Raw genomic sequence first — 10,823 nt, 5'->3', positions numbered from 1 at the left:
CTTACGGAGAAACGGCTGAAGGGTGGTTTCTTCATCTTGTCAGAGGATTCATCGCCGACTGTCATGATGGTGACGCCGTGGCCGGCGGAGAGAAGCTCTTTGGCAAAGTAAAAGCCAATGACGGCGTGACCGCCGCTGTTGGTGCTGACTATAAGTACATTCTTCTTCTCGGCTTTAACGGTGAATCCCTGAAGAGATGATCTTCGAGAACTCTTCAGAGAGTGTGTGGTGAAGAGAGAAGCAGAAGAAGAGAGAGAGGAAAAGGAAGAAGATGATGAGGGAAGTGAGAAGCGGTGGACAGATGGCGGGAACAGGAGATTGTTTATCGGAATAGCTGTTTTGGATGAGAAAAGCAGAGAGGATGATGATAAAGCCGCCATTATTGTTCCCTCTCTGCTCTGAGTTGTCGTCTTTGTGTTTAATACGACTGGATATGATCAAAGCAGATGAATATGTATGTAAGGCTGTTATTGTTCAACCAGATAACATCCAACGGTCGGTCCACTTTCATTTCGCTTCCTTTTTTTTGTGTGGTTTAAATCTTAACCATCTTACAAGATAACGGTCGGTCCATCGTTTAGCTTACTTATTATATGATAAATCTTAACCATCTTTGACATACAGTGCAATTACAGTAATAAAAGCATTAATAAAATGGTCGCTATGTATTATATCATCAACCAGTCCGACGATACATGTACACTAACTAAGGAAAACAAAAAGTTATAAAGAAGCAAAAGGTTCACATTGGTTTTTGGAAGATTAGCCAATCAAATAAAACCACAAACACCCGAATAAGAAAGAAAAAAATAGTGGATCACACCACACTTGCGCGGATAATGAATGCCCTTGAGTCTTGACGACAATCAAAAGAGAGAAGAATACCTTTTTGTATCTATAAAATTTCAAAATTACGTACATATGAAGAAGCCATCATTTATGATGTCTTTTTTTAGTTCTTCAAGCATTCTTCCTCGCGGAATAAGCACGGTACGCTGCCAATCCGGCAAAACCAACCGCTGTACCCACTGCCATTTCAATCATTATCATTACTAATTAGCTTACTCAGGTGATTTATCAAATATTCATGAATAAACAAGTAGAAGAAGAAGAAGAAGAAGAACCTGAGACAAATAGAAGTGAGCTATTCACGACTTGGCGTATATTCTTGCTTCTTCTTCCCGACTCTGTCTCCGGCACGCTCATGTGAGGGTTCTCTGCTGTACTCACTATTTTCCTGAACAGACTATTCCTTTCATCATCTTTCATGCTTACCGACACTGGTATGTCTATTCCCAACTCCATGCAGACCTGTTCAGTAATAAATACTTTATTATCATATCCACTCATCATATGCTATTAATATGGTCGGTCACAGTGATGCTTTACCCTATCAGACTCTTGCACCGACATTGGATATGCATCCAAATCATCTTTGGCCGCAACCAGAACACAAGGTGTCCCATAACCGCTCTCTTCTCCTTTCCTCGCTACCTCCATCAACATTTCTCTCGCTTTTCTCCATGAGTATACATCCGAACTGCAACACATATTAATTTCTTCATTTTTGATCATCTCCATCCATACCTACCTGACAAGTGCAAAGAGTTTGTGAGAGCTAACCTGTCATAGACAACCACAGCAACATCACATGCTGCCAACGCTTCCTTATTCGCCAGAAACTTTTTCACTCTGTCTTCTGGTATTTCCCTCAATATGAGGGTTTTCTTACAACCCTGTCAAAAATTGCAACCAACACTTAAAAACAGAAAAGAAAAACCTCTACATGTGACAAGGAACATAAGAGTTCAGACCATCGCTACTTACCCCAGGCTGATCAACGACGTTTGCTGCATATCGTTCACCCACTGTTGCCTTATAGCCGTCCGAAAATTTCCTGGAGTTTAAACACGGCTTAGAGAATATAACATGAGCAAACACATATAAACAATCAAAGCTAGCACCAAGACAGGATACTTAGCAATGATAGAGCTAGTTTACCTCTCTAAGAAAGAATCGAGGAGCGCAGACTTTCCAGATTTCTTAGGGCCGAATACAAAGCACTGAAACACATTCCTTTCTGTTCGCTGCTTCTTACGATCCACTGATCTTTTCCTAGTAACAGAAAATGCTGAAGCTGGATCGTGACCATAACCGATATATATCAGGTTTGCCAAAGTTTTCCGAGGATCTAGTAGCGTCATTAGAGCCCACTGCATTAACACCATAAAACAGAGCATAATTAGTTATGGTAAGGAATGTTGCATCTGATAGTTGATCATGGCGAAAACAACATCATTCTAATTTAGCCGTCAACACGACAGCAAGCATACAAACCTCAGACAGAAACCCATTGATTGTCAACTTTCCGCCCGGTGTTTTCTCTGCGGCATCTTTATAGGGTGCCTCAAGCCAAGGACTGAAATCGTAAAAGCATATTGTACATGTAAACAAACTTAAGACGGAACTATAAATGCTCATGTACGAGAGCACTAAAGGCACTGGCAGTAAAATTCAGAAGAAAACATGGTCACCTAACTAAACAAACATTGGAAGTAACAGTTGATAAACACAAAAATTAGAAACGAATCACACAAAAAGTAATCGCCAGAAAATTACCTATCTGGAGCTGTTTGAAACAAATCATCTAGCTCATCTGGCCGTAAGGCTCCATCCTAAACAATGAAGCATTAAAGAACTATCACTGCTTCTTGAGGATTAAATAAGCTTTTAGGCGATACAGAACAACATAAATCAAGGCTGGATGATTAGAGAAACGATCATACACACATTATCAAGGTCATACAACTGGAAGAATCCCCTCAGAAAGTCCATAGTTTCATTAGTTAGCTCGATGCTCTGCAAGTCAAACAACGGAATAGAATGCAGGAATTATCTAAAAGCAGGCGAGCCTGTTAATCACAAACTTTAAATAACAGAACAATTTAGAGATATTCTAGTAGTTAAATACTATTTAAAACACACACACACACCTGATCAGGAGAATGCTTTGCTGGAACTGTTAGTAACTCGGTGTTGAGCTCCAAAGAATCATTGTAACCAAATTTCCGTAGGATAGCCCATGCAGTCTCAGGGCGACCTCTCTCGATAAATAGAGAAAAAAGGAAAAGGAAACCCGGAAGTGTAAGACCAAGATCAGTTACTCCATCTGGTTGTCTTTCTTGTACCACTCTCTTAACTCCCATAAGTTCAACAGGGTCAAGTGGGGCGCCAAAACAATTTACCTGAATTGCAGCATAAATAATTAAAGAGGGATATTTTCATGAAGGCAATAGGCAGTGGGTAATAGAGAAAGGGGACCTGGAAATCATTTAACTCAGCGTCATTAAGGGCACCATCCAAATCTTGATCGCAAAAGTTGAATATTCTTTGAACAGCCCTGCGGAGGCGAGGTTTCAAACATTGCTTTTCTTGATCAAACAAAGGAAATGTAGGATGAAGTACTGCTTTCAATGCATAGTAGAAGACATCAGGGGCCTGGAAAAGAAAGAAAATAATCGTTGTAGTGGCATTTTCCCTCCCTCTTTGCTAAAAGATAGGATCCAAATCTTAAGAAACAAGTAAATTTGGCAGAGAGAAGAAGATGAAACCTGAATAAGGGTTAATGCAGAACATTCAATACAGGTTTCAATCTCTCGGTACTCCTTCATGATTGGTGCCATAATATCCTCAAGTCTAACAGGAGAGCGTTCATCTCGTAAATCAAGCTTGCAGCCCACCACAATCACTGGTGCTTTGATCTAAGACACATATATACATATACAGTTACGAAACTGAACTTAAAGTTTGTGAAGGAGAATGCATAAAATAACAGTCTTTGAGAAACCTGTAAACGGCGGAGCTCAGGGAGCCAGTAAGAACTCAAGCGATCAAGAGTTGCAGGCTGGTCACAGGCATAAGTCAGAATCACAACATCGGCCTTCCTGAATTCCTCAATGAGCTTTATCCTATTGTCAATACTAATTAAATAGCAAACAATATCAGCAGATTGACGATCATCCGTACAAAATTGAAACCCATCAAACAAACCAAACCAATATATAGATAAATCAAATTTCAAAACGTTTCCACCATTGACAATTCAGGAAGAACAACACAATTAGGATGATTAGATAGAGACCTTGAGGGAGTATCAATGATGGTGATAGGTATATAGTCAGGGTAAGCGTCAGCTGGGAGAGTCGTCGGAGGCAGTACGCGCGGGACGTTATCCGGGAAAGTTTCGGAGGCGACGGCAGAGATCAGGCTCGATTTACCGGTGCCTTTGTCGCCAGCGACGGCGACACGGAGGCTTTTACGGCCTCCGGAAGATGACTTTCCTCCAAATCCACCTAGCATGATCGGAGAAACTGAGAGATGACGATGACGATGATGATGATGATGATGAAGAGAAAATGATCTACGAATGGCCGGCCTCAACTGAAGTGGATGGATGCTCCACAACTGAATTCGGGTTGACCCGACACGTTCCCCGCAAGACTTATTAACTTCGGCCTCACGGATTTTAAAAAGCCCAATACAGACGCTTGAAAAGGCTTTTAATAAGTGAATAAAGCCCAAACTAGGGATTGTTCGCAACGTGTCAACAAGGCAGCAGTTATTGTCGCTGAGTCATATCAATGGTGTGTTTGAGTGTTTAATGAGAGTGTAATAACCAAAAAACAACAAAAGAGAGTCAACCAAGACGAAGACGATGGTTTCGTTTCGCTTCCCTTTCTCGTTTTCTCAGCCCTCGCTCCCCAAACCACCGCGCGCCACTTCTTCGTCTTCCAGATTCTCTGTTTCTGCCGTCGCCGTGACACTCACCGTTGGCGCCGCAGCTGCGGTAGCGGCGTCGCGGAATCCCAGGCATACGATTCTGGATTGGGTCTTCTCGTCTCACCGTTCGTCTCTGTTACCATGGGGATCTATAACTCTAGCCGATTCTAGCTCCGAATCGGTTGCTGAGCCTAAGACCGGTTTCTCGTTCCCGGCTACAATCGGAGAATCCCGGAGATTACTCGGCGTGGGGCTGAGGAAGAAGAGCTTGCTGGGTTTAAAGAACATCGATGTCTACGCATTCGGTAAATTCATATCCTTTATAATCCAGACTACATACATTTGTTAGTTAATACGAAGAACATGTTCTGTTTCTTTTTTGCATTAAGTTGATTTGTTAAGCTCCTTTTCGCATATGTATACGTTAGGCATATATGCTGACTGTGATGATGTGAAGAAACTTGTGGGTGAGAAATACGCAAGTCTTGCAGCTTCTGAGCTCAGGGGAAACAAGGCATTCATGGATCAGCTCATGGAAGCCGACATAAAGATGACTATAAGGCTGCAGATTGTCTACAGCAAACTCAACATCCGTTCCGTGCGCACTGCTTTCCAAGAATCAGTCGGTAACAGACTCAAGAAGTTTGGTGGTGTAGACAACGATGAGTTGCTTCAAAGGTAACACTCAAATTTTGTTTGTGTTTGATTTTGTGGTTAGCCTACTGAATTGTTTTATACTTTGGTCTTCTCATTCGTAGCTTCACTAGCCTCTTCAAAGATGAGTATAAAATTCCAAGAAGCTCCATAATTGATTTGACACAAGAACCAGGCCATGTACTCAGCGTAGCAAGTAAGACTCTATCTTTATGACTTCAAGTAAATCGTCTCTCAAAAATGTCTTAAACCACTCTTTATCCTTTGTTTTCAGTTGAGGGAAACCATGTTGGGAGTGTGAAGAGCAAACTCTTGTGTAGATCAATCTTAGACTTGTACATTGGTGAAGAACCGTTTGATAAGAATGCAAGAGAAGATTTTCTAGACAATGTGGCTTCTATAGCCGTCGACAAATAGCTCATAAGATTCAGTAGATCAAATAGCAGAACCAAAGTGTGGTCTTCGTTATTGGATTTCTTTAGTATAATACTGTTGAGGTATTTTCAATGAAATAAATTGCTTGAAGGTTTTGTTTAAGTCTATGGAATGTACACTACACCGATCATAAAGAAAGAAAATCGACTACCCCATAAAATACATTAAACAATCTAGATAAACCTTATAAGAAGATACCGACCCCTTGGTGTTATATATTAGCTTAATTCAGAAGCTATACACTGCAAAAATGGCCACTTCATACGTCCAGCTTCGATGAAACTAGTACTTTAGCTCAGAAAGGTGACCAGGGCAAGAAGTTATGATTGCTGGCACGTTCCTCCCACAAACTGGAGAGCTTTTTTGGGTCGAGCCAGAAGCTGAATTCTCTGTCGGGTCCTGTGCGTGTGCAGCTGAAGAAGTAACAGGTGATAACGGCAAGGCTTTGCTGTTGTTGACCTTAGGTTTTGCTGCTTTTTCATGTGGAGCAGACCCTGTGACTGCAGAAGAAGAGCCACCACCAGATCTTTTCTGTTGCCACTTTGATGGTGCTTCAAAAGAAATCTGAGTCTGTCCGTGTGTTCTTATCTGCTGCTGAGACTGGAACTGCTTGAGGTCTAAGGAATTGCACGACGTGAGAGATGAGGTTGCAAGGTTTTTCCACTGAGATGACTTGGCGGTAACAGAGTCAGCCTGAGAATGAGTCATCGTTTTACTCCGACCAGAAAGCTGCTGCCTCTGCGTAAGATGATGGGTAAACACTGAAGGATCTCCACTCATCCTTGTGGCTGGAGGAGGAGGCCAAGTACCAGAAACAAAGTTGAGGGTTCTCGATGGATTGTCAAAAACCAGCGTCTGTCCATTCATAGCTGGAGTCCTCCCAGTAAGAGTCTTTTTCTGGTCTTCGGCATGACTTGAACAGCTTCCACCTCCCGTCTTTGAGTCACCTGCCTGATGTCCTGCCTGATGTTTTTTGTGGTGAACAACTGGAGCTGCAGATACGAACTGGTAGCCATTGGTAGAGAAATTCAGATTTGCAGGGGCAGAACCACCGGCGAAAGAGGCAAATGACATGGAAAAGTTTTGTGGCTGCATAGGAGCAGTCATGATTTGGCCATATGGCCCTCCTTTATGAGTGTGGCTACCCCTTGAATCTGAGTTATCTCCAGCAGCTTTGGCCTCAGACCTTTGAGATTGTTGACTGTGTTTCTGAACATTAGCTTGGCCTGAAACGCTATTCACACTAACTTGCGGTTGCAGTTGCCTATGCGATGATGAGGAACAGCTTGCTGCCTTTGTCTCTCTTTGGCCTTGGGTCTGATTCTGCAGAAGCTGGGAAGGTTGGAACATCTGCGGCGAATAAAAGGACCCATTGAAGAAAGGCAACTGTTGGCTTGGAGTCCCACCTCTGATGGTTGATGTCAGTTGAAAGGAGTATGCATTGTTGGAAAGAACTGTAAAGTATGGAGAAGAAGCTTCGCAGGCTGATGAACTTGGATGGTTAATATTAACAGATGCTGTGCCGACAGCCACACAAGGATTATTATTTGTTGGACGAGATGACTTCGAAGGTAAAATGACCGGTTGCAAATGGTGGTTTGTTGGGAAGATGAAAGCTTGAGCAGGCTGCATTAAAGGAGAAAAATGATTTTATCCAGGAGAACTAGATAGCACTTTAACAATTTTAACTAAAAAACGCAATGGTATAAACACAAATTGGTGACGACACAAAAAAAAGCCAAGGAAAGACATACCACTACACTACTAGATGCAGAGGGTGGTTGAGGTTTTTTCTGTCTGGTTGAAGCAAAATGACCACTTTCAGAGGCTTTAACCACAAATCTATCTTGTGCCTGTGAGTTTAAACTGAGAATAGGAAGGCTTTCTCCCAAGGATGGGTTTCCAGCGGTTGGCCTCAAGTCACCACCTTTCAGATATACAGAATCTTTGTTTGGCTGAGGAAGATGGTTTGATTTGACAAATTGCTGATGTAGCTGAATGTTCCGGGAAATGAAAAAGTGTGTGGCGCACCTTTTAGGCCTAGGCTGAGAAGCAGAAAATGAAGCACCATGCATTTGTTAAATAATCATGGTCCAAACCAGTAAAATAAACAATGATCAACATCTCTTTGAAGCACAAATGCAACTACGACAGCATATACCTACCTGCACACATGTATAAGATTCACCATCCACAGGTTTACCCTTCTGCATCAGTGGTACATATCTGCCAATGCTTTTAAAAAAAAAAAAAAAATTAGGGTCTGACCATTAGGCTCGCACAAGACAACGTAGGGATTTCGGAACTCACCCCTGATGAGGAAGGCCACTAGGCAAGCCTCCTACAGCTACAGTCAAAGGTAAGACTGAACTCTGCTGAGCTGAAATTGAGATAAACATGGGTTAGAAAAGGTAGATCTGTGTATCCAAGAAAAATCAGTAACCTAAGAAGCCAAAACTTGCATGGTGACTGATTTATAATCTATTCAGGATTGATTACCAGATTTAGCCGGCTGAGGTTGGTTCCGATCTAAATTATGTAATCTAAGGCTAGAAGAATCTCTGCTGATCTCTTGGCTCAGTCTCTCCAGACCAAGATTCAAGCATTCGCGTTTCTCGACAACAATCTTCTCTTTGCTCTTGACAGAACCGTCTTGCTGCATTCAGTATAACGAGAAACAAAAACGTTAGAAACCCAAAAGTGGGGACATGCTAAACGGCACAACCTTAATTAATCTACACCTGCCTTGCAACAAACTTTAGAAGCAGTAGAATGAGAGGCCAAAGGAAGAAGAGAAAGTCTTTCTGGTGAGGAAGGAACAGTTGGAGTAACCTATTGACAGAAAAAAAAAAGATCTTTAGCACATTTGTAACACTGAGAGTCTCGGGAGCTAAAATCCTAAAGGAATAGATATCTCACCATGAGATCAATCTCGAGCTTACTAGCACAACAATTACTACTACTCTTGCTGTCTCTATAGTTTTCCAGTTGTGGACCCTCCAATAATACTCTGCAGGTCCAAAAAAATACATTAGATTTCAGAGAACATGGAGTGAAAAAAGGAAAGATGGATATACAGTAGTCTAATTGTTAATCGCTAGTTCTTCTACCCTTTTGATGCGGCAGAATCTTGGCTCTGCTTATCCAATACGCTGGGCCTTACTTCTTTCTCCTTATCAATGTTGGCTGAGTGCTCAGCTTTACAACCTCCGGAAGAATCATCAGCACCTTCGGTTTTCAAATCTGCAAAATCAAGCAGCGATATATATGTTGCGTCTGAGATAGGATGAGAAGGAACAAGTGTGTACATACACATACCTTTAACCTCCGATGATATAAAAAGGGGATTCTCCGATTCGTCTTGTATCTTAGAGCGGTGAGGGTGTTGTTGCTTCAGTCCGGATAGAAGCTCAGCTATTTCAATCTCCAAGTCGTCCTCCATCTCCATCTCCATCGTACCCGAGGATTTCGGTGGCTTCGGTATCCCGGATTTGGCTCCGTTTACCTTCTTCTTCTTCTTCTTCTGCTTGACGGAAACAGTTGAAGAAGAGGGTGAGGCAACTTCGAATCCCGGAGAAGTCGGAGGTCCTCGGCGATCTTCTCCAAATCCGCCACCACCGCTTCCAGACGATGTCCGGCAGTCATGTGACCTCTTTATACATGCTGCTTCCGCCAGATTAAAAAATAAATATAGTTAATTAATTAATTAAATAGGAAATGAAGGAAAAGAGTTTGAAAAACAGAGAGACAAAAAAAGAAGAAGATAATAATAATAAATAAAATGGAACCTGAACGAGCCTTTCTTGGGACAGGTACGCCGATCATTCCATCGGCGAACGGCAAGCTCTTCCTTTGATACCTATGCTTAACGTCGTCGTCATCTCCCATACTCTCATCCGAGCTATCTCTCTCGTTTCTCCGTACGGACCTTTCACTCCGCCTCCTCTTACTCCGATTCACCGACTCCGGATCTCTCTCTTTCTTCTCCGCTCGATCCCTCACCTCCTGCCCACGACTACTCTCTGTCACACAGCAGCAAATCAAACAAAAACAAAACAAAAATCATCAGAAAGTCGGAAAATAACAAGGAGGAAGAAGAAGCAATACCTGAGAATCTTTGTCTCCGTTTTGTTACTCCATTTGAAGCAGCCATGGAGGTCGATGATGATTTTCGAGCTTCCCTGGAATTATCCATTCACGCAAGCTAACCTCTCATCAACTGATTCTCACTATAGAATCCTTTCAAGACTTTTTGAGGGATGAACGATCCTCTCCTCTCCTCCTATATCTTCTTAATTCTGTGCAAAAGAGAACGGTTCAGATCTTCAGATGACCACTTCCTCTCAATTTTAACCGTTGGATCACACATTTATTGCACGGCTACGATCTCGAGTAGCCAGCATGGCAGAAACGTCACTTTCTTATGGAATAAAGCCCACTGCGTCCCACATTTTTATTATCATATCCATTTATTCTATGACTTTGCTTCCTTATTTCCTTTTTTTTTATTCAAATCTTCTTCACCGTACTATTAGTATAATAAATTTTCTCCTGCCCACCCAAAACACATCATTAAAATAAACTTTATGGTCATGGCTTTTCTATTTAATATTATTATTTCACTCCTTGATAGTATTATATATTTAAAGACTGTACATTTACAAAAAATAAAGGATTCAATTTTTGTAATTTATTTATATGACATTATGTATAAACAGCTGTCTGGATGTCACACGTTTTATACTGTCAGGTGTTTAATTTTATTGTATAAACATCTATATTATTAAAAGATAAGTATCTATTTGAAAATATTTTTATTTCATTAATTAAATTTTTTATTTTTTTACTTGTCTTTTTCAATTGCATTTATGAAATATCCTAAAACGAATAAAACTGCCTAATTTATTACTTGTGTTTTCAGTTACATTAATGAAATATGCTTAAATGAATTTAAA

General features: G+C 41.3%; 4 protein-coding genes across 5 annotated transcripts in view; 1 reads left to right on the top strand and 3 right to left on the bottom strand.

The window, feature by feature from the left end:
* Positions 1-429, bottom strand: part of LOC106341493 (chloroplast stem-loop binding protein of 41 kDa a, chloroplastic) — a 1,796-nt gene extending 1,367 nt beyond the window's left edge. Inside the window, exon 1 of the mRNA XM_013780255.1 lies at positions 6-429. Coding sequence (XP_013635709.1) covers positions 6-380 — 375 coding nt within the window. The 5' untranslated portion in view covers positions 381-429. The remainder of the gene's footprint in view (positions 1-5) is intronic.
* Positions 430-641: 212 nt separating this feature from the next.
* Positions 642-4,359, bottom strand: LOC106341490 (mitochondrial Rho GTPase 2). The gene is made up of 14 exons (XM_013780252.1): positions 4,142-4,359; positions 3,848-3,980; positions 3,612-3,761; positions 3,322-3,498; positions 2,994-3,245; positions 2,791-2,859; positions 2,620-2,675; positions 2,338-2,419; positions 2,002-2,213; positions 1,828-1,897; positions 1,624-1,736; positions 1,390-1,540; positions 1,125-1,311; positions 642-1,028 (listed from the first exon to the last, which is right to left on the bottom strand). Exons 1-14 carry the CDS (start codon positions 4,357-4,359, stop codon positions 961-963), a joined length of 1,938 nt encoding a protein of 645 aa, XP_013635706.1. The 3' UTR covers positions 642-960.
* Positions 4,360-4,628: 269 nt separating this feature from the next.
* On the top strand, positions 4,629-5,970 carry LOC106341494 (fatty-acid-binding protein 1-like). Its single transcript, XM_013780256.1, has 4 exons — positions 4,629-5,084; positions 5,208-5,457; positions 5,538-5,629; positions 5,708-5,970. Exons 1-4 carry the CDS (start codon positions 4,715-4,717, stop codon positions 5,848-5,850), a joined length of 855 nt encoding a protein of 284 aa, XP_013635710.1. The 5' UTR covers positions 4,629-4,714; the 3' UTR covers positions 5,851-5,970.
* LOC106341489 (protein TIME FOR COFFEE) lies at positions 5,950-10,180 on the bottom strand. 2 transcript variants are annotated; one of them, XM_013780250.1, is made up of 11 exons: positions 9,976-10,180; positions 9,657-9,890; positions 9,187-9,531; positions 8,979-9,111; positions 8,788-8,878; positions 8,614-8,700; positions 8,368-8,524; positions 8,179-8,248; positions 8,034-8,103; positions 7,623-7,913; positions 5,950-7,494 (listed from the first exon to the last, which is right to left on the bottom strand). In XM_013780250.1, the coding sequence occupies exons 1-11, from the start codon at positions 10,061-10,063 to the stop codon at positions 6,151-6,153; spliced, it is 2,910 nt and encodes a 969-aa protein (XP_013635704.1). In that variant the 5' UTR covers positions 10,064-10,180; the 3' UTR covers positions 5,950-6,150. The 2 variants fall into 2 exon arrangements, with proteins under 2 accessions (XP_013635704.1, XP_013635705.1); XM_013780251.1 differs by having other exon boundaries at positions 8,034-8,094.
* Between the last annotated feature and the right edge of the window lie 643 nt (positions 10,181-10,823).

Source organism: Brassica oleracea, chromosome C4, assembly GCF_000695525.1.
Source record: "Brassica oleracea var. oleracea cultivar TO1000 chromosome C4, BOL, whole genome shotgun sequence".
Classification (NCBI taxonomy): Eukaryota; Viridiplantae; Streptophyta; class Magnoliopsida; order Brassicales; family Brassicaceae; genus Brassica; species Brassica oleracea.
The sequence above is the reverse complement of the archived record's forward strand: the minus strand, read 5'-3'. Positions and strand labels throughout refer to the sequence as shown.

Excerpts from the sequence above, each read along its gene's own strand:
- LOC106341489 (XM_013780250.1), bottom strand. The coding sequence starts at position 10,063 with ATGGATAATTCCAGGGAAGCTCGAAAATCATCATCGACCTCCATGGCT. Across the intron at positions 9,112-9,186 it reads TATATCATCGGAGGTTAAAG|ATTTGAAAACCGAAGGTGCT; the intron begins GTATGTGTATGT and ends TTGATTTTGCAG. Across the intron at positions 8,249-8,367 it reads ACCTCAGCCGGCTAAATCTG|CTCAGCAGAGTTCAGTCTTA; the intron begins GTAATCAATCCT and ends TCTCAATTTCAG.
- LOC106341490 (XM_013780252.1), bottom strand. The coding sequence starts at position 4,359 with ATGCTAGGTGGATTTGGAGGAAAGTCATCTTCCGGAGGCCGTAAAAGC. Across the intron at positions 3,246-3,321 it reads CTGAGTTAAATGATTTCCAG|GTAAATTGTTTTGGCGCCCC; the intron begins GTCCCCTTTCTC and ends GCTGCAATTCAG. Across the intron at positions 1,541-1,623 it reads GCTGTGGTTGTCTATGACAG|TTCGGATGTATACTCATGGA; the intron begins GTTAGCTCTCAC and ends TATGTGTTGCAG.
- LOC106341494 (XM_013780256.1), top strand. The coding sequence starts at position 4,715 with ATGGTTTCGTTTCGCTTCCCTTTCTCGTTTTCTCAGCCCTCGCTCCCC. Across the intron at positions 5,458-5,537 it reads AACGATGAGTTGCTTCAAAG|CTTCACTAGCCTCTTCAAAG; the intron begins GTAACACTCAAA and ends TCTCATTCGTAG. Across the intron at positions 5,630-5,707 it reads CCATGTACTCAGCGTAGCAA|TTGAGGGAAACCATGTTGGG; the intron begins GTAAGACTCTAT and ends CTTTGTTTTCAG.